The following is a 19,844-nucleotide window of genomic DNA, read 5'->3' as shown; positions in this document are numbered from 1 at the left end:
GCGGTGGTTTGAAGGCGCTTGCGCTGGACGCTGACAAGGCGGATCTCGACGACCGAGATGCGATGGACTGTGCAAAACGCGCCGTGCTAGATGTACTTGACGGAGCTCGTATAGTCGTTTGAGTGTGACTGGATAGCGCTGGTGTCGAATGAACCGGTAGGATGTCTTGCGACTCGTCGTTGAGTTCTGGGTTGGTGTCAGACTCAGAGGCGCCATCCTGCGAATCGTCGAATGCTGGTAGGGATGGGAGGGATGGCATGTCCCTGCCTTCTATAGCCTCGATGCGCCTCCATACGCGAGAAGGCGTTTCAAGCATCGCAGCCATCTTGGCCTATATTGCGGAAGGAGCGAGTGTCTCGCACTCACGAGACTATTGACGTGCTGTGGTATGTTCCTCGGTGATAAAGTCGAGCCAAGGGTTACCGTAGTACCCAGAAGGTCTTGCGGCAAGTGTGAGATACGAGTGGCCAGAGAGCCGTGAAGCCGATGAGATGGTGTCGGTCGAATGCCGGTTCGACTTCAAGTTGAACGCGACGCGTCTTTGTACCACGTGATCGAGTAGAACCACAGTGCCGGCGCCAGGCGCGCCACCCACTGCAACGCTGCTTCGATCGCTGCGTTCCTCAGTAGGGGAGCTCAGACTGAACGGGCAAGGGTACGGGTACGGGCAAGGGTAGGTCACGGGGACGGTCCGGCCGCGCGGCAACCGTAGGGTTAGCAGTAGGGGCTGCCACGTAACGTTAGGATTTGTGCCTGTTTGTGGAGCGGTAATTGAACAATACTTTGGTCCCGACAAGGTATATAGAGCACGTACATCCGTTTAGGTAGCATGATAGGAGGCAGCTGGATCGTCATCGCAACATCCTCTAATACTTCGAAAACATATACCTAAGTAGGAGAGTACGTGTTTCTGCTTTCGGAAATGTTATGTTACCCGATTACTTAGTATATTCCGCTTTCGGCAGGCGCTGGCACTTTCCCGCACTCGAGTTCAGCTGTAGTAGGCTATACTTATCAGGTGCATCGTGCGTACATTATTTACGAGCCATGTTGATTGTCATCAAAATGATTTTTCTCTTTGTTAGCCTGTGACTGGGAACCATACTGATTGTACTATCGAAATACTGTCTGTAACAAAGAGCAGTGGCGTAGAAGCTCGAAGAACTAGGCTAGGGTTAACGGTGGCAGCATCTACGCTAATTGTGGCTAACCCTACAGTCGCCGTGCGGCCGGACCGTCCCGTGACGTGCCCTTGCCCGTACCCGTACCCTTGCCCGTTCAGTCTGAGCTCCCCTAGTATCGAGCCCTCCTTACGCTTGTCATACCATCCCCACGCCGCCCCTCTGTATCTATCCTCAGTCCTTGCTGAGGCGGTAGTCGCTCGATAGTTGATAGTTTCCTTTTGCGAGACTCACCGTTGGTGTGTCTACTGATTCGTGGGCTGGTCTTACTGAGTTACTCACATCATGGGGTTGGCAGTCGCTCGTATTGCCAACATTCCGGGTTGTCGTTCCTCACGTCTACAATTATCTGCACGATGGCAGAACCAACTGCACTTTCACCACGTACCACTAACCGGGGCCCTAAGACTGCCCCAGCCTTGTTCAGTCGCCCAGATGCGGATATCATACTATCGTCGTCGGACAACACCCATTTCCGTGTCCACCGCCAGATCTTATCAATAGCCTCGCCCTTCTTTGAGACGATGCTCGGTCTACCTCAATCGACGACGTCTGCTTCTGGTACGCCCCCGCTCATCGCAGTGGAAGAAGACGCACGTACGCTGGAGGACCTCCTACGCATCTGTTATCCAGTACGGGACCCGCAACTAAAGATCCACGTGCTGACGGATTGGCAACACATCAGCAATGTCGTCCATGCCGCAATGAAATACGATATGGTCCAGGCGATAGAGTTCGTGAAGACCAAGCTGACGGCCGGTGTGGACGTCTCTCCCCTCCAGGTGTTTTGCATTGCATGCAAACATGGGTTCGAAAGTGTGGCGAGGAATGTTGCAGTCAAATTGACCGCGCCGAATGCGGCCCTCAACACACAAGTAATACGTGGGGTTTACGTGTCTCAGCTAGAAGATATTCCCGCTGCCTGCTATTACCGACTCATGCAAGCCGGTAAATCTCGCATGCCCTGTGTCGACAACATTGTGTTTTGCGGGCAGGGAGACGCCAACAGGTGCTTGACGGTCTACCAGGAACCATGCGCTGGCTATCGAGTGCGCGACGATGACGGTGCCAACCATGGGAAGCACACCCTTCGGAGCGCGGACAACGTTTACTACAGTGTATCGCAGGACACATTTTCCCTATTCCAGCGTGCTCACCCAGTCTCGAATATATACGACTCTAACGAGTCGGGCTCTGCCGTCCTCACACTGCCAGAAGACAGCGGCACGGTGGAGCTGTTATTGCAGCTTGGTACCCGTGATATGAATGACCATGCCTTCATCGCATCTGGCCTTCGCGCTGCCGCGAAGTACAAAACGACTACAGCACACGCTGCTCTCACCACACGGTGGTTGGAACTATCCAATAAATCTCCCCTGCCCTCATACCTGATCGCCTCTGCGTATGGCCTCAAAGAAGAAGCAATCAAGTCGGCGAGACAGCTCTTGTCATGGAGATCCGAACAGCTTCGAGAAGCGTACATTCCCGTAATGGAGGAGGTCTCAGCCGGTCATTATTTTCGTCTGCTGCAGTACCATGGCAGATGTGCCGATGCTGCCGATTCTGCAGTGCGCAAGTCTTGGACGAAGGCATTCGTAGGAGACATGCCACGGCACTGTACCGGCGGTCGATGTGGCCGTGGCATAGGTGCTACGCAATCGCGCTGGGCCGACACTTGCTATACGCGCTTGAAAGCACTGCACGATCTCCCGCGCAAGGCCGTCGCAGAGGATGCAACATTGGTCGGAGAGCTGTGCTTCCAAGTCGGAAGCTGCTCGAGCTGCGCAGAATGCATCTCACATGCGGACATCATCCGATTTCTGACCACCTTCTCCAAGGCGAATGAGGAGGTCCTCATGTTGGTGCGTATTGTGCGAGTGTGCAGTATTCGCACTGAAATTGATGTCCTGCTTCGTTAGGTCGACACCAACATACTATTCAGGAATCAAGGGTAGCTTTTTTGATACGAGACCCGGGGATGCATCTGTAATATCTCGAACTGCTGGTCTTATCTTGCTTGAAGGTTCAGTGGATTCTGATAGGACTCGGTTGACGGGAAAGCATCACCATGTCGTTGTTCTGTATCTCAACGTGAGGTCGCACTCCCCGTCAGCAATCGGCACTCGCCCCTCCCTAATACCCCTCCCTAATACTTCCGCAAGTCTCGCTCCAAGGATGTCTTCCAGTCGGCGGCACCGTACACATGTCTTGGTATGTCTGCACTCTGGATGCGATAAGGCAAGTCCATGACCATAGTTCCGGTAGGATCCAGGTGGACGAAAAGCACGACCATCCCGATGCCGCGAACGACGTTACGCGAGTGTCTTCGCCTCCTATTCGAGCGTCGCTCGTTTCCTCGTCATCGCATCAAAGATCTTGACGAATAGCTTCCGCGGATTGATTGCTGAGTCCCATTCCACAGCTTCAACTGCGACGACTTGGAAAGCAAACACTCGAGGTGGACGCCCACTCAGTGAATCTCGTTTGCTTGAGGATGCCGTCCCAGATCAAACGCAGCGAGTATGCCGTGATACAATGGTTCCCGAGGACGAGCCGCCCAGCTTTGGAGGTCGTTCCAGAGCTCACGCTCCTCGTCGCTGAGCATACGCCAGAGCTCTTGCGACTTGCGGCAGTCAGGTCGGTGCGAAGGCCACGCCTGTTTCTGGCACTCTTTTGACAGCAGGCATGGCATCAGAATTCCGAGCTCAGCCTCCGCGATCCGTGATGGTACTCACGCAGTAGTCATCTGTATTGCACCTTGTGTACCTGCTGAAGTCTGCCACTCCCTTCCATATGTTACATGCGGTATTATCGCAGAAAACAAGTACACTACCGGCCCCGCAGTGAGCCATCGAGTAGATGTTCGTCTCGTGGAACTCCAGGCGACATGGGATTCGGGTGGTGGCATGATGAGGGTCTATATAGTACAGGGGGTCGATGATACTGCAGATGCACGCATGTCGTACCACAAGCCTCAACTGTTAGATAAGTAGTACGTCTACAGTCACGTTGCGTCGCCGCCAATTTCTGAGTCATATCATCGACCTCGTCATGCATTGTTCATGCAGGACATGGCTCGGATATCACTCGATGTCCAAGGACACCTGTTCCGTACATTAGCGATATAGAGCTGTCGGCGAGGCGCAGATCTTATAAGACGAACCTGAGCAATAGCCTTGTCTACCTCGTCCGCGAACAGCCGGATAAACCCCCGCATCTGTCCCGGCGCAACATACTTGCACACGAGACAGCCCGCTGCATCCCTCAGAGCCTGGTCGGTCCGACCAGTCATCAGGAGGGCGCTACCCGAGGGCGTCGTCTTCAAGATTCTCGCACTCTCAGCCATGTAAGTCGTCCACCACTCCGAAGCGTAGATGTCTCCGTGGTACGCGCGCGCGCAAGTACTGTGGTTTCTGCCGGCGTTGAACCAAGTGTCGACCCGGGGAAGCGGTATCCATGAAGGATTATTCGCGACACGGGCAGCCACAACACCACAGGCCCTGTGGTATTTGAGTAGGTTGTTGAACGCCTTCCCAGTGATCTCTGCCAGCTCCGGCGCGTCCGCATCTTCTGCGGGGAAAGCCAGGGATGCTTTCGCTGCAGCCTTAGCCTCATCCTCGAACTTGAAGATCAAGGCGATAGCGTACACCCTGATGGGCACGGTGTCCATGAAGCTGCGGAGGGTTTCCTTGAGTGCCTCCAGCACCTCCGGCATGTCGTATTTGACGGCAGCATGTATGACCGGACGTAGGTCATCCAGGTCTCCGATGCTCGGAGCTCTCCCTGGGTAGCAGAGGCGGAGCAGCCTCTCCAGAGTTCGACTTTCCTCATCTCGGAAGAGGATGACAGGTTTGCCGTTCCTAGTGTCCTCAAGGATTTCAACGGCAGGCGGTTGGGGCAACAGAAACATGACATCGAAGACATCGGAGGCTTCCGCGAGGATGCCCTTGCGTACATGGAAATCTACGAAGTCGGATGAACGCAGAATGACGTCCGCCGTGGGTTTATTGAATGGGGGAGGTGCATCGGTAATTGGGGGTCTATCCTCTAGGAACGAAGGAGTAGCACCCTGGGCCACCATGTCGTTTGTCGTCGTGAGTGCGCCTGGCGAATGTTCGGTTCTGCGGGCAAGATCGCTCGATTCAGCCAGACAAGCCGCAAGGCTGGCCAGTAATGAGTCAGGTACACGTACTCTGAACATGCAGGTGAACAGATCCACATGAGTCAAACGCAGCGAATTTACCCTGCCTGAGCTTGAACTTTGTTTAGAGAAGCCATGAAATCGCACAAACTCTATCTTGGAACGCACCGGGTTCTAGGGCAAGCTTAACGATAAGTCAAGTAAAACATTTTGGCTTCGTCCATCGTCCCGTAGCCTGTATGAATCCCCGATACATTCTTCTTCGGATTCCTACACCTACATTTACACACACACAAAGCCTATAATACAAGTCAGGGTCGGGACGCGATGGCAGAGTGGGGGATACAGCTGCAAACACAAAGTTCTACCAACGCCAGTGAGTATGCGCTGTCCAGTTCACAAAATACAGAGGAACGGAATAAGAATAACAGGAGATGGGCAAAGCAAACACGAGAGCGGGAGGAAGGTAGATGTGTCAAGAAATCGGTCACGATAATATCGAACAGGCCGCGCTTGCGGTAGTGGCATATCAGCGAACCGGCAGGTTCAGTAACTGATGTCGGGGCATATCAACGGCTTCCGCTCGAAGCTCTCCGCAAGCGCGAGCTTCGCAAAATGGGGGGACGGCGATGAACCGGAGGAGTTGGTACGCGTGCGTTTCAGGCTGAGCGGCGCGTCGTCCTCATCGGGCTCCTCGCGTTTCCGCTTGATGCTCCCCTGCGAGCACTCGGCGCAGTCGGAGCAGTAACTGTCTTCGCTTGGCGAAGGGGAGGGCATGCGGAAGGATGAGCGCGAGGCTGTGCGGGAGTCCCCGGCCGACAGAGGGAGCGGTGTTGCGCAGAAGACGTCACAGAATTTGGGGAGCGTCGGCGGGGCTGGCTGGGTCGGGACTGCCCGTCTGTAGGGCACATGAGCCAAGTTCTTAGGCCGTTGAGAAGACTCTGTTACTTACTGTGACTCCTCGAACTTCTTCTGCAGCGCGAGATACTTCGCCTCGAGGTCATCGCGCTCCGTCTTCATCTTCATCGCGGTATCGCGTGCCATCCGGGCCAGGCCGATTACGCCCAGCGTGGCCGCAGCATGCACCGCGGCGCGCTTGCGCCAGACGACAGAGCACGCCTTGAGCGAAGCGACTTCCGCGTACAAGCGATCGCGCTCCATGGCGGCTGACTGTGCAGCTGACGTCGGCGCATTCGGGGCGCTGTATTCGAGGTGAAGCTTGCGGACGGCGGGGGAGACATGTGGTTGGAGGTGATGCGGGACCAGGTTAGGATCGACGTGCGCTAGATGAATGTGAGTGTCGGTGCCTTGTACGCGGGGTAGGGAGAAGCTCACAGACTGTGTAGGGATGCCGGCAAGTCGGACAGAAGTGGTGGGTGGTATATGGAGTTATACTCCGGACTATCTTGACGATGCATGAGTAACAGAATACGTGACCTTGTAGGTAGGTCTCAGCGAACTATTCGGAACTGTGGGTGCTTGGTGCTCACCGCAAGGTAAGGCGGCCGGGTCCTTGAGGACCTCCAGGCAGATGATGCAAGTGGGCATGCCGGTCTAGGCGCAGCTAGTAGGTATAACGTGGGCGAAGAGCTTTGAAAGCAAGGATGTCAGGGTATGATGTGCTCGCGTCCTCGTCCCAGCATGCTTTATAGCGACTGGGGCTCGCGGAGGCAGCAGGAAAGCGCTTTCCGAAGCCTACCGGACGGCAGTCGCACACATCCTCATAGAGGCAACTGCGATAGCGGGTCTGTGCGATGGGCAGTTCGAGATTTCCAGTGCGAAGGGAGAACTGGATCGAACGCCGGAGACAAATGGTGGAATGGTTTGTCCGGGGGAGAGTTCCTGTGCGCTGTCACGCCGGGATGGAGCTTATTGATCGAGCCCAATTGACTCGGCCCTGTCATGTCTGTTACCATCCGGTCAATTTCCTTAATACACCCATGTTTCCTGCCGCCCAACACTGCGCGGGCCAGCTGTCCGTCGGCAGCGGATCGAGCGAAGCGGGCAGCGCGAGAGGGAGGGCTGCAAACCTGAATGTCCGTGACTGAAGCCTGCCTGTGCGACGTGAGACGGACAGGCCTGACAGCACGGCCTCATCGCGGCGCGCAGACTGAATTTCGTAGGCGGACTGGGCGAGCTGAGAGGCGGCTGAGCGAGAGCACCGTAGAGTGGACCGAGGCGCGGCCGAGAGAAGGCGGGACCGCGTCGCGCGTCGTGGCCGTGTCGCGTCCACGTGACTCACGCATCGCGCCCACACAACGCCAAACAACGCGACCCGCGTCTCCGCCGACGCGACCCGATGCGAACCTTCATCCACAACACCCATCTCCCCTGCGCCGCACCCAGCAGATCCTTGAGCTCTCCACCACTTCCCGTGGTTTACCCTTGTCAAGATGGCCGAGGGCTCCTGTGGGATCTGCTTGGACGACCTCAAGAACCCCGTGTCCACTCCGTGCGGTACGCGACCGCGTCGTGCAGTCCCTATCGTGCCCAGTGCTGACATATATGCGCCTCAGGTCACCTTCACTGTGAAAAGTGTCTCGTTGCGCACGTCGAGGCCAGTTCTGACGCGATTACCGCGTCCTGTCCTTCGTGTCGCGCGGCCTTCCCCGTCGGTACGCGTGTCGCGGCCTGTTCCTGAACGTTAACTGACTGTGTGACGCGTCAACAGCACTACCCGACCTTCGTTTTGTCCCTGCAAAGTTCCACAGATTCATAATCCCGAGTGTCCGACGCGTCTTCGTCGATGCTCCCACCGAGTCAACCCAGGCTCTCAAGGCGAATGTGACGCGGCTCGAGGAGCGTGTCAAAAGCCTGGAGAAGGACAAGCTGCTCCTCATGGAGCGCTGTGAGTCCTCAATGGCGGCGTCCTCGAAGCATGCCGAAGGAGAGCGCGATGCGAGGATGGAGAGCGAGCGTCTGAAGAAGGACATGCAGGAGCTGAGAAAGAAGTACGAGGAAGTCAAAAGGAGATATAAGGCGCAGAAGGAGACGTGAGTGGTAAACGACTTGTGGTTGCCGCACGAGGCTGACCGTCGCGGCCGCGATAATAGCGTTCCTCAACTGGTGACGAAACGCAAGAGCAATCAGGCAGCACTGGACAGCTCGACTATCTCGTCGTCATCCAGCGCCAGCTCTTCGCATCTCTTCCGCTTTGGCGAACCCACCATCCATGCCGACCGACCAGTGTTGCGCATCCCCAAGCGGCCACGTCTGCTTGGCTCCCCGTTCGACCCAGCCAAAGCAGTATCTGTCGCACCACTCGCTCGTCCCGCTGTCTTCAAAAAGGGGCGCGCCTCGGTCCTCCTGTCGCTCGAGCATGCTGGGCGCAGGATTCTTGGCACGCCAGAGGAACGGTCGGCAAGTTCGGCGCTAGGTTCAAGTGTGGGCTCCTCAGGTCCTCGCAGCCCTCGCAGCGCGGGGCCCCAGCGGTCCGGCCTCCCGATGGGCGACCTCTTCTCGCCCGAATCCAACCGCACGCTGAGCAGCAGCGTAGACTTTAGGTCCGGCAGTTCTGTCGACATCTTCGCCGACTCGGAGGACGACTGATTGAAAATTGCGAGCGTCGACTCTGGCTGAGCCAGTTGTTCGTGGGTTCATTCAAAGGGATATTGTGAGAATGGACTGAGCATTGGTGTTTCCTGGTTCGGGGTCAGCTTGTTCGCGCGCCGTATTACTTACCTTACGCATACATACGTACCTTATTAACACACATCACCATCATCGTCACCGCGTCACCACACTACACACCTCAATCACTCCTACATAGTATGCTAGCTGATATGCTTCCCTAAAATGTTGCTCCTTTTTATGTCTTGCAGTGGAACGCATCGCTGTATGTTAATCAAAGCGACTTAGTATCGAGAGTCGAGACAGCTGGCATTCACCCTCGCGATCGCTGTCCCCGCACCGGCCGAACACGGCACATCGTGTCTGCATGGATCTCGATTGCGATCAATTGAAGGCACGGAGTCAGTCGGAGTCTCTGTCTTCGTTGAACGAGGTTCGTTGAAATCCTGTTACGCCACTCAACTAATGGTCTTTCGCATTGCCCATTCTTCAAGCTTCAGCAGTTGGCTGTAATTTCCAGAAGCCACCTTCGGCACTGACAGTAGTAACTGTTGACATGGCCCGGATCGCATGGACACAAAGACGACAGAAACCACCGAGGGTCAATGTCGCGAGACCGGGCGAAGAGCAGGAGGCTGAACAAACGGCTCGGCGTCGCGCCTGAGAACTGGCAGTCTGGCATAAGACCTATGTACCTAGTGAGCACTCGGGTCCCAGGCTGAATCTGAATAGTGGAGAACCTAACCCGGATTATGTGCAGGAGCTCAAACCTATTATTGACGGTGGCTGGCCCTGAGCCTGAGGCCTGAGGCCCGGCCTGGCGATTCACGGCCTCGAGGTTCGTGCTCATTCTGATTGTTGAGGCTTCCAGTTCCGGTCTGTGTTCAAAAATCCTATACGCGAACCCACTCACTCATTTTAATATCAACAACTTCAGCGACAGTACTTATCTTCCAAGGTAAGTAGACTCCAGCATGCCAGGAAACTCGGACGCGTCTGATGCCAATTTGTCCAGACTATTACTACACTTCTAACACTGCTCAAGGACGCCTCTGGTGTCACAACTGTCGCTATTGGCACGCTCTCAGTTGCCGTGCAGTTTGGCGAGGTATGAGATTTGCAACTTGAATGCTATTGTTCTTCGGATATTACCCAGGATCACCGATCAGAGTCAACGTCGACCACTGTAAGATTGCGTCCTCTCGGTTTTATTTTTTTCTCATCTCAACGATCATTTGAGTCCGCTGGAGGGCGAAACCCTATGACGGATTGAACAAACGAGGATAGCTAAGGTCTAAACAGGCGACGGCGGCAGTATCGTGTCGCACATGCGTGGGTCATGAATTTGTGAATGGGCTCTTCGTATTCCTCTTCTGGGGACTCGCGCACACAACTGGGGTTGTCTTCACATTTGCGGTCGTATTTGGCCAACTGGTGAGTACGCGTGTTTTTTCTCCTACGCCTGGACCGTTTCTCATTCCATATACCCCCAGCGCACCTAAATAGATGGGAGGTTACAAATCAGCCGGACCCCTGACCATGAATGATTGCATCGAATATAAGTCAGAGCAAATCAGCGTCATCCGGGCAAGCAATTACGTTGCCCGCGGTATCGCTGTCGTGATCGACCTGCTGATCGTAGAAGTCTGTACGATACCGGCAGAGCCTCCTCACTCGGTTCAGACATGCGCTTCGGGGGAACGACTTAAGAGTCGGACTCTCGTATGCTATGGCGGCGATTCTTGTGAGCGTCCTTTTGACGATGACAAAGCTTAGGGTTCAGGCAAGAATCATGAGCAGGAGGCCTGGCCGTGACGTTCAGACTCACTCAGGAGACTAGCAGTTAGTGGGCGATTTCATTGCATTGGGCGAGCGAGTTCACGAGACTTTCCGAGTCATGAGCAGGCCATCCACACAAACTGATGTTCTGTTTCGTCGCCGGTAGGAAAGGAATTCGCCGTTTCATTTAACGCGTGTCCTTCTCGAACAACTGCTTCAGAAACATATTTATGCAGCTCGCCTACGGCATCACGTACGAATCAAGCAAGTCGTGTCTTCATGTAGTCAGCATTATGTACACAGGACGCCCACAACTACTGGGTGCGCTCTAGACCGAACTTGATCACTTCGTTGTGGAATTAGAATACGTTGGCGTCAGGTTTAGCACCGGAAGCTGGCGGGAACGAGGCCCGGAGCTCGTAACTCTGATCGATCGGAACGTCATGTAGGGGTGAGTCAGCTCCTACTGGAACACCAGATATTCCGCAGACCGTCCCAGCAGCAGCAATAAGAAGTGGATCGGCGACTTCGCCCAGGCTACTTAGCTCCCACTGCTAGTACTTGCGACTAACATCCTCACAAATGACCCAACTCGACCGTTCAGAATGCCCGATCGAACTGACTTCGGTTATACTGGAGAGTGGATGCGGCTCGGAGGAGACAGCGAGTGATCGACAGCACCTCCGAGAGTCCAGCACGTGTATGGGGACCATCACAAGCCATGCCGAAGAGACCGCCAACGTCCAGGAACTGCCCGCTATTGATGGAGGCTGGAGGGCCTGGCGTTTCGTCGCCTCTGCCTTCATGGTGGAGGTGATGATCTGGGGCTATGAATTCAGGTCTGTCCCCGCAGTGTATGCGTGCTCCTCGCAATGCTAAAAATTGGATAGTTCTTCTTCAGTTACGGCATCTTCCAAGGCATGCGTCTGACCCCTCGCTCGTTGCAGACGATTTGTTGAGCTTCCGAGACAGACTACTACACCTCCAACCCACCGTTCCAGAGTTCTCTACAGTTAGTATCGCCGCGGTCGGAACAAGCGCAATAGCCATCCAGTACGGAGAGGTGTGTTCTCTGTTCATTGCAACTCTCAGAGAGGTTTCATTGGTTCCGCACAGACATTGTTACTGTCGTTGTTCTTCGAACGATATCCCGATCTACTAAAACGAAGCGTCTGGGTGGCACTGGGGGTTGCAACTCTCTGTCTGTTACTGGCGAGCTTCGTTAGCCAGGTAGCTAATCCGTACACAATTCCCCAACGTCGTTGCTCACTCACCGCGTAAGATATCGCACCTCATCATGTTACAAGGCGTGATCTTCGGCATCGCCGGAGGCTTCCTATACTATCCCATCCTCGTCCTGCTACCGCAATGGTTTCACCGAAGGCGCGGTCTCGCAACTGGCATCATATTTTCTGGGTCCGGCTTTGGGGGTACGCACTCTAAATCACTTTCGGCCATTCGATGGGCTGATGTCAGGGTATACACCAGGGTTCGCGTTTCCATTCCTCTTTCAGGCGCTCCTCGAGCGATATGGTTTCCGCTGGACGCTCCGGATTTGGGCGCTCGTGACATTGGTCATAGTAGGCGTCGCAAGTTTGGGATGCAGCCCCGACTGCCGGTGCCGAAGTTCCCGAGGGGACAGAGACCGCGCTTCATTCCTCCACAGATGCACTTCCTCAAGTCCACACTATTTTGGCTCCTCGTAAGTGCTGCTCATCAAATACAACGATGAGCTCACCTTCTCTTAGAGCATCTGTACGATCATGCACGCGATGTCCTTCTATTCAGTGTCCCTCTACATAGCCACGTTCACGAAGGTCATCTCGACACCCCTGTCGGCCTCGATAGTCCTCGCCATCTTCAACTCCTCCGGCACCGTATGCCAGGTCGTCATGGGACATCTTTGTGACAGGTTCTCCTACGCATGGATGATGGCAGGCAGCACGCTCGTCAGCGGACTTGCAGTGTTCCTCCTGTGGGGTTTCGCGCGGGAACTGACATTAATATTCCTCTTCGTCATCATATATGGTGGTTTTGTGAGTTCATGGCCACTCGTATCAGTCCTCCCGCGATCACTCATGGCACTTTCCCCACTGCCCCTAGATGGGAGGCTACAACGCACTGGGACCGGCGTCCGCGAGCGACTGTGCAGGCAACAAGCCAGAGCAGTCGAGTATCATCTGGGCATGCATCTTCTTCATCCGGGGCATCGCCGTCGTGGCTGGACCCCTCGTCTCCGGTGTCCTCTACGGCGTCGGGGAAACGACCGAAAGCGCTGGCTCCATGTACGGGGGCTACGGGTTCAAGGCTCTGGAAGTCTTCGTCGGGACGTGCACGGTGGCCGCCAGCCTCGGCAGCGTCATGATGGCTATCACAAGGCGCAAGGTCCAGGAGTGACCGGGCTCGGAAGGTGGTCGGCCGCACTGCAGTCGCGCGAGTTTGCGTTCGTTCGGGAGTCAGCGCAACCGCTACGCTGATGTGTTAGCGACATACAGTGCGTGCGGGCACTCACCGACGAGCGCAGGCGTGCGTCACATAGATTTCATACACTGTCGGGCATCTCGGGGTCGTTAGAGGTCTAGAGGACAACTAGATGTACAGTAGTGTACAGTCACGCCCACGGATCTAAACTTCATATTTATTTCGCCGGGTTACCGGGCAAGAACCGGACACCTTCGCCGTCCGCTACCGCTATGATCTGTGCGCGGTTCGTCTTCGTGAGGATGCTTACGGCACGGCGCAAAAGGGTTGCCGGGATCCCGGACAGAGGCGATGGCACTGGCGGCTCGATGATCTCATAGAAGTGAGGATGGTATTGAGTTGAGCTGTCGACGAGGCCTAGCGGGGCTTCGTCAGATCAAGCCTTCAAACAGTGCACCGCGACATACCCATTCATGCAGGACCTCGGCCCACTCTTCTGGTAGTCGCCAGTGCAGAAGCACTGTTCGTGTCTGTTTGGGAGGTTCGTATATCGCGAGGTTCTTGGATACCATATCCGCCATGATGAAGGACAGATGTGATGGCATAAGCCGTCCTGCATGATACGGTCAAAGCCCATCGCAGCGCAGTATCACATAACGCACGGTTGATCCTCTCGTTCCTCAAAATCTCGTCCCATTCGCTTCCCTTCGTCTCCGCATCCTCTACGCGCAGATAGAATAACTTGCGATGTCGTGCGTAGGAGAGGATCAGTCGCGTCCAGTTCTCGGTGACGGTCGCTTGTGTGGCGGGATTTGGTTGCTGTCTGCGAAAACAGCGTCAATGGCCACGTGGATTGCCATCGTAAACTAAAACGGACGTGAAGAACGGCGGCATCGAGTGTATTGAGGGAAGGAGGTAACCTGCATGACATTGTGGCAGCTTACGGAATGGCAACTTTGAGAGTACTTACCGGAAGGCGTCGTGTGAGTGGACATCGACACGGTCATCATATCCCTATTTCCTCAGCCTGTAAAAGTACAATGTAGGGTTGACCAACAAGTTGTCGTGGACGGGGAGGTGCGAGCGTTGCATACTGGTCATTATTAGCTCCCAGCCGCAGCCACAGCCGCAGCCCGTAGCACTTGCCAAAAACGGTTACTCCCGTGTTCGACCGCACCTCTCGCAGAAACGAAGTCTCAACCAACTGCATAGGTTAGCCATATCCTTACGATGCAGCATATAGCATATGCAGAGATCAGGCGACAATTTCATTATTCTGAATCATACAAGTACCACAGTGACAGTATGTAACCCAGTAAGGAGTCGTGGAGTACTATTTGAACACAGTCAAATAACCATATGTTCGCAGCCAGCGAAATATTACAGCAATGCGTTCGATGGAGGAAGTCAAGAAAAGCAAACGGATAATTGGAAGGATCAATCAGTCGTCGTCGCTTTGGTCTCCCAAGAAAGCCATGATGCTTTGGCGAGCAGTACCCTATTTGCCGTGAGCACCACATGTAGGACGAAGATAATTCATGAACGTACCCGTGGTCGCTTCGACATCTCCGCCACATCTTCATCTGACTCTTCCTCGGGGGCTTCTTCTGTCGTCTGTGTTTTCTCCTTCAACCGGCTGGCACGCTTATTGGATACCACGGACTGCTCGAAGTTCTTCACGTCCTCTGCAGTATGGCGTCAGCCCTCATGGGACCACATATTGGTACTTCTTCGACTCGCTCACCAAGTTCCTGCGCAAGCTCTCGTTTCTCTCGAATGGCCTTTGCCTGCTCAAGACTCATACGACCCGCCATGCCAAGGTCGGAGAGTATCTGCTTGAGCCGCCTAATCTGTTCGGACGGCCTATCCATTCCCTTGAACTCCTTTGCCCACTGTTTGCGCACGCCACACGCAACGACCAGAGACTGCGAACACGACTGAGTAGGAGGCTCAGTTTCAGATGCTACACCACCAACCTTCAAACGTTTGATGGTCTCTTCATCTTTCGTGAGCTCCTTTGAGGGCTGCTTCGACTTCCTCGCCTTTGGCTCCTTGGTAGATTTCTTGGCAACAGGTCAACACACGTCTTCATGTCTCGTCGAATCTATGTCACAAACCTTACTATCGATATCCTGGATATAAGCCGTTCCGGGGTCAATGAAAATGACACACCACACTACAGTGACATCCAGAGACTGTACCGACCTTGCCCTTCTTCCTGGCACGCTTCGGCGGCTCGTCAATCAAGACAGACATCTCTGACTCGCTCTTCTACGGGCTGACATGAGTTTCGTGTGGTACGTACCCACATCAAGGTGCACTCACATAGCCACTGTCTGCCACAGTGTCAGCGGGATCAGAATTGAGCGCATTGTCGTGTTTCGTGTCTCTAACACCCGGGCTCGCGCTAGCCTCAGGTTTGGCTTTTGACGCGGCCTCCGTATCTTGCATCTCGATGTCTTCAGCCTCGGTGTTATTCTTCTGACGTTTCTTTGGAGGCTCTAGTGACTTCTCTGCATCGAACTCCTGTAAGGCTATCAGCTTTGCGCCATGAGCCAACCTCTTTCGAGTCAACCTACCTCGTCCGACACCACAGTTTTCTGTGTCTTCGTCTTTGGAGCAGCCTCCGGGGCAGACTTGGCGGAGGATGTAGTAGCTTCCTCTCCACGCATCTCATCATCCGAAGACGGTACTACGGACTGCATTTAGTCAGCACGTCATTTAAATCCTCACAAGGGCTTGAAGAGTTACCGCAGAACGTTTAGGTGTCTGAGACTTTCTAGACCTCTTCGTGGGCGGACGCTTCTCTGTAGGCTTCTTCGTGCTGCTAGAGGTGCCCTCGGGTTTGCTGCGCTCTTTAGTGGGCTGGGTGGTTTTGGTTGTCTTGCCCTTCTTCGCGGGCTTTGATTTTGCGGCTGCTTCTTCATTCTCGCGGTCCAGCTCTTGCTAAACCACGACACACAACATGAGCAATTCACATCACGGATGTACCTGCAAAGTGGCACACCTGAGTTGAGTTGATTGCCTCCTTCACAACTCTCTTGTATTCCTTGGGGGCGAGTGTCTCGGCTTCGAGAGACATACGCCGCTCCACCTCTTTTCGCACATCCCCCAGTGTCCATTCCCTGTCGGTACGAGTGACTTTGAGACCAACCCATATCATTTGACATACACAGCATTCGTATGCTTACACCGACAGCGTCCCGTCCTCGTTGGCCTGTCTGATGTATTCGCGCGTCACCCGCCGGACTCGTCCATGTCGATCTCAGACATCTTCACGAGTGCTGCGGAGGACAAGAGAAGTGCCCGAGAAGAGATGACAGAGGGGGTATATGCGGCAGAACGCCGTCTCCAGGAGAGTTTGACGGACGCGTCGGAGTCCGAACGCGTGACGCGCGATGCAGACGCGTTTGGTTGTGTTTGCCACCGGCGCGTCGAGCACGTGGTGCGCGCCGTGTCTGAGTCGCGACTCGAGACGCGACGCGTCCGAGTCTCCCAAGTGCTTGCCAATTACCTGCATCTACATCCTTGCGCCGACTTGCGTCTATCACAGCAAACCGTCCCTTACGCGTACAGGATGTCCTCCAGCATCGCTATTGCGCGTGTGGATGAACCGCTTCCTACATGCACACCATACCTCATGCCCTTTCACATCGACTACTCAGGTCCTGCACCGATCTCCACATACTTTCGCGTCAAGCCAGCACCACCTCCAGGATATTTGGGGAAACCAGAGAGTCAAGCGGGACTGCTCCAGATGCAAACGAAGCAACGCAAAACGCCAGCGAATCGCAGACCTCATCCACATCGCAGACAACGCTGGTAGCGTCCTCCTCGGATGCGACCCTTGACTCCCGGATTGGCGAGTCCTCTCAGGTAAGCTGACTGCGTCTGCACAAGCTAGTATCTCTCTTGGTCGAGTGTGCGAGAGTGCCTCTGCCTCAGCTATCCTGCGCGAATGTCGCTAACTGGTATTGGCGGAACACTTTCCGGCAATATGCCCAGTATGTATATACATGAGTCCCATTGCTGGACGTTCGGGGATTGCACTCGTCCCGGAGACATGTTGACAAGACTACAGGTCATTTCCACTGCCGCCGGCTGCCAAGCCAGCTAGAGTCGTATGCGAAAGGCTGTGATTTCAGTTCAATTTGCAGCTATTGATGCGAACTCCTTCACAACCGTCATGTCTTGCTCTGTCTTCCACTGTCCATCGAAACTAAGAGCTTTACAGGACACTTTAGTCGATGATGCATCTCCGAGCCAGACCAAGATGCAACCAGCGGGAGATAGATATGTGGCAGCATTTCGCGGAAGAACAGTGCAAGGCTTGAAGGTGGAACTCCCCGAAGGCTATGCAGGACTGGTTCTCCAAACCCCGGAAGGTGTAAGCACCGCCCGCCCAGGCAAGCGAAGTGGTGCATCCGCGAAGGAGCGAGGTCAACCGCAAGCCACGCGTAGTACGCGCCGGTCTTCCCAGAAAGAAGTGATGGACATCGACACCGACGTGGGAGGTGATGCAGATGGAAGCGAAGGAGCCGAGTAGATGGTGCTCTGCGGACATTGCAGCCCTGTCCACATTCTCCTCATTCGTGCTGTGGAACCAGGACATCCCGGTGGACGAGGGCAAGGACGAGTATCTGCGGTCAATACGAGAGTGGACGAGGCTGGCGGCAGAGGTGAGCGTGTTCCTGTTGTCAAGGGGGTGTACCTGACTTTTGGGCGGTTCATCGAGGTTCATCGAGTCGAGGATATCTAATCGAGGAGGAGTACTTCCGATACTTGAACCCCTTGACAGTCCCTCCGCGACAGCGGGTTGTCGAGCGGACCTAACAAAGATCGCCGAGATACTTTTGGACACATTTGTTGTAACTTGTCATACTGGACGTTCCACATACAGATGGGCGCCATCCCGGTGTTTCTGCAATGCCAGAGGGGGCACCGCAAACCCCACGAACATTGGCAAGCATACTTCCAGACGGGGCTGTGCAACCTTCTGTGTGAGAGGATGTCGCCTGCGCTGTCGGTTAGGGAACTGGGGAAACGAATGCACGGGGCCGCGGGCAGGAATAGCCTTTGTGGCTGTTTGCAATCAGAGCGGATGGATTAGCCAGATTAGGCAGGCATAGTAATTTAGACACCGACGTCGACCATGCGGGCCCTGACTGGTGCATCCCGGTGCCAAGGGCTGACCGAAAGGACGCCCGCCCTGACGCTCGCCTTTTAGCCCGCACTCGCTTTGCTTGGTCCTCCCCGCCCCCCGAGCTTGGATCGTCCATTCCTTACCCACCTCGCTCATTTAGTTCCGCAATTCACACCTTCTGCTTCTCGCTACGGTGAGCCAAAGTTTGTGCCTGGCTGTCAACTTCCTGACACGAGCACAGATCCCCAGTCCAGCCTCAACCACACTCAACATGTACGCCTCTGTGGTTCTTGCTACACTTTTCGCTGGCGCTGCACTCGTGCGCGCAGACGTCGGTCCGACGACCCCTGCCCCCGGCGATGTCTTCAAAGAGGGTGGAGATTGCAAGGTGGCCTGGAACGCGGACACCTCAGGCGTTTGGACAGTGATGAATGTCGAGTTCATGACCGGAGACAACGAGCAAATGCAGTTCCTCGAGCGTGAGTCTTCGCTTGGCATCGCGCCCGCGTCAGTAGACTCACCAATGGATGCCCTTTTCGTCCATGCATCTAGTTGTGGGCACGGTGGACGGTACTGACGCTTCAAACAACAGCATCACCTACAAGTGTCCCGACGTACGCTACCATCATCTTGTTCCTTCAAACTGACCATCTCACGCGCTATTGGCGCTCTAGGTCGACCTTCACTCGCAGGTCTACTTCTACCAGTTCACGTCTCCCTACTCCACGAAGGTCTACTGGACCGGCCGCTTCATCATCGCCGCCGCCGATGGAACTACGACCCCGCCGCCGGAGACCGAGATGTCCGGTGGTCAGACCATCTCCTGGGGCAGTGGTTCCATCATCGGCCAAACCCCCGCCACCGCGCCCGCGTACGGCGAGAGCGCCAGTGGTGCATCTACTTCGTCATCTGCTTCAGCCTCTTCGTCTGCCTCCTCTGGGTCCACATCCGCCTCGTCAGGTGCTTCGTCCGGCGACGCGTCGAGCTCGCCAGCCGTTCCCGAGTCGACCACTGTGTCTGGCCCCCCTCTGACACAGGTGGCCTCTTCGACGCCGCCCACCGGTACAGCGACAACCGCTGGCTCCTCCGGCTCGGGCTCCTCGTCCGCTGCCTCGACCAGTGCGGCCGCCAATGGTGGCGGAGCGCTCAAGGCGGACAACCTTGTCCTCCGCGCCGGCTCCGCTCTCCTCCTCGCGGCCCTGACGTTCACCGTCGCTCTGTAAATCCGTCGCGGGTACCCCGTCTAACTGCTTGTAGCCGTGGCACGCGACCCATGGCTGCACAGATCTGTCATTACTCACCATCTTGCTGTTGTATGCTAAACTATATTTTGCCGTACTATCGAGGCAAGTGATACTCGCACTGATGACCATCGACGATGTGCAATGTATCCGTGACGTATAGGCTTTCTGCTGTATCTACTGGGCTTTAGGGTACATTGCTTCACAGTAAATTAATGATTTTCTCAACTGTGAACCGTCCCTCGAACGCTTGCAGGATACCAGCCGTCTGTGTCGTGAGGTTGTCATCCTAATGAATTAATCCGAGCGAACCCTGACTGCAATACTGTACATAAAGTGGCTCCACGCTCTCATACAATCTCCCCCTG

At 55.1% G+C, this 19,844-nt stretch overlaps 10 protein-coding genes across 10 annotated transcripts; 5 read left to right on the top strand and 5 right to left on the bottom strand.

The window, feature by feature from the left end:
* Positions 1-1,537: 1,537 nt before the first annotated feature.
* On the top strand, positions 1,538-3,238 carry B0H18DRAFT_932831 (uncharacterized protein; the record flags this gene model as incomplete). The annotated part of the gene is made up of 2 exons (XM_048041743.1): positions 1,538-3,043; positions 3,101-3,238. The coding sequence occupies 2 exons, from the start codon at positions 1,538-1,540 to the stop codon at positions 3,134-3,136; spliced, it is 1,542 nt and encodes a 513-aa protein (XP_047894031.1). The 3' UTR covers positions 3,137-3,238.
* Positions 3,239-3,336: 98 nt separating this feature from the next.
* Positions 3,337-3,902, bottom strand: B0H18DRAFT_1004911 (uncharacterized protein). The gene has a single exon (XM_048028528.1). It carries the CDS (start codon positions 3,871-3,873, stop codon positions 3,652-3,654), a length of 222 nt encoding a protein of 73 aa, XP_047894030.1. The 5' UTR covers positions 3,874-3,902; the 3' UTR covers positions 3,337-3,651.
* A 362-nt stretch (positions 3,903-4,264) lies between these two features.
* Positions 4,265-5,262, bottom strand: B0H18DRAFT_1118738 (uncharacterized protein; the record flags this gene model as incomplete). The annotated part of the gene is made up of 2 exons (XM_048033833.1): positions 4,265-4,285; positions 4,345-5,262. 2 exons carry the CDS (start codon positions 5,260-5,262, stop codon positions 4,265-4,267), a joined length of 939 nt encoding a protein of 312 aa, XP_047894029.1.
* A 1,008-nt stretch (positions 5,263-6,270) lies between these two features.
* On the bottom strand, positions 6,271-6,870 carry B0H18DRAFT_875949 (uncharacterized protein; the record flags this gene model as incomplete). Its single annotated transcript, XM_048040465.1, has 3 exons — positions 6,271-6,605; positions 6,658-6,759; positions 6,813-6,870. 3 exons carry the CDS (start codon positions 6,868-6,870, stop codon positions 6,271-6,273), a joined length of 495 nt encoding a protein of 164 aa, XP_047894028.1.
* An 845-nt stretch (positions 6,871-7,715) lies between these two features.
* On the top strand, positions 7,716-8,319 carry B0H18DRAFT_875918 (uncharacterized protein; the record flags this gene model as incomplete). The annotated part of the gene is made up of 3 exons (XM_048040461.1): positions 7,716-7,779; positions 7,839-7,937; positions 7,994-8,319. 3 exons carry the CDS (start codon positions 7,716-7,718, stop codon positions 8,317-8,319), a joined length of 489 nt encoding a protein of 162 aa, XP_047894027.1.
* A 2,785-nt stretch (positions 8,320-11,104) lies between these two features.
* Positions 11,105-13,245, top strand: B0H18DRAFT_1004897 (major facilitator superfamily domain-containing protein). The gene is made up of 9 exons (XM_048028527.1): positions 11,105-11,510; positions 11,573-11,589; positions 11,673-11,734; positions 11,788-11,901; positions 11,954-12,101; positions 12,160-12,245; positions 12,266-12,373; positions 12,420-12,707; positions 12,775-13,245. The coding sequence occupies exons 1-9, from the start codon at positions 11,254-11,256 to the stop codon at positions 13,066-13,068; spliced, it is 1,374 nt and encodes a 457-aa protein (XP_047894026.1). The 5' UTR covers positions 11,105-11,253; the 3' UTR covers positions 13,069-13,245.
* On the bottom strand, positions 13,231-14,251 carry B0H18DRAFT_1004888 (ESCRT-II complex, vps25 subunit; the record flags this gene model as incomplete). The annotated part of the gene is made up of 4 exons (XM_048028526.1): positions 14,037-14,251; positions 13,755-13,911; positions 13,560-13,705; positions 13,231-13,509 (listed from the first exon to the last, which is right to left on the bottom strand). Coding segments are annotated over exons 1-3 (369 nt in total), but the record flags the coding sequence as incomplete, so codon positions are not given.
* A 12-nt stretch (positions 14,252-14,263) lies between these two features.
* B0H18DRAFT_1004882 (uncharacterized protein) lies at positions 14,264-16,456 on the bottom strand. The gene is made up of 10 exons (XM_048028525.1): positions 16,334-16,456; positions 16,284-16,313; positions 16,100-16,217; positions 15,844-16,038; positions 15,672-15,791; positions 15,418-15,618; positions 15,069-15,155; positions 14,837-15,017; positions 14,641-14,777; positions 14,264-14,590 (listed from the first exon to the last, which is right to left on the bottom strand). Exons 1-10 carry the CDS (start codon positions 16,363-16,365, stop codon positions 14,534-14,536), a joined length of 1,158 nt encoding a protein of 385 aa, XP_047894024.1. The 5' UTR covers positions 16,366-16,456; the 3' UTR covers positions 14,264-14,533.
* An 81-nt stretch (positions 16,457-16,537) lies between these two features.
* On the top strand, positions 16,538-18,092 carry B0H18DRAFT_1004878 (ribonuclease H2, subunit C). The gene is made up of 5 exons (XM_048028524.1): positions 16,538-16,829; positions 16,850-16,968; positions 17,327-17,606; positions 17,662-17,771; positions 17,828-18,092. The coding sequence occupies exons 1-5, from the start codon at positions 16,670-16,672 to the stop codon at positions 17,849-17,851; spliced, it is 693 nt and encodes a 230-aa protein (XP_047894023.1). The 5' UTR covers positions 16,538-16,669; the 3' UTR covers positions 17,852-18,092.
* A 3-nt stretch (positions 18,093-18,095) lies between these two features.
* On the top strand, positions 18,096-19,746 carry B0H18DRAFT_1004875 (uncharacterized protein). Its single transcript, XM_048028523.1, has 3 exons — positions 18,096-18,714; positions 18,788-18,849; positions 18,910-19,746. The coding sequence occupies exons 1-3, from the start codon at positions 18,507-18,509 to the stop codon at positions 19,456-19,458; spliced, it is 819 nt and encodes a 272-aa protein (XP_047894022.1). The 5' UTR covers positions 18,096-18,506; the 3' UTR covers positions 19,459-19,746.
* The last annotated feature ends 98 nt before the right edge of the window (positions 19,747-19,844 follow it).

This window comes from Fomitopsis serialis (assembly GCF_022376445.1).
Source record: "Fomitopsis serialis strain Sig1Antser10 chromosome Unknown B0H18scaffold_29, whole genome shotgun sequence".
NCBI classification, from domain to species: Eukaryota; Fungi; Basidiomycota; class Agaricomycetes; order Polyporales; family Fomitopsidaceae; genus Fomitopsis; species Fomitopsis serialis.
The sequence above is the reverse complement of the archived record's forward strand: the minus strand, read 5'-3'. Positions and strand labels throughout refer to the sequence as shown.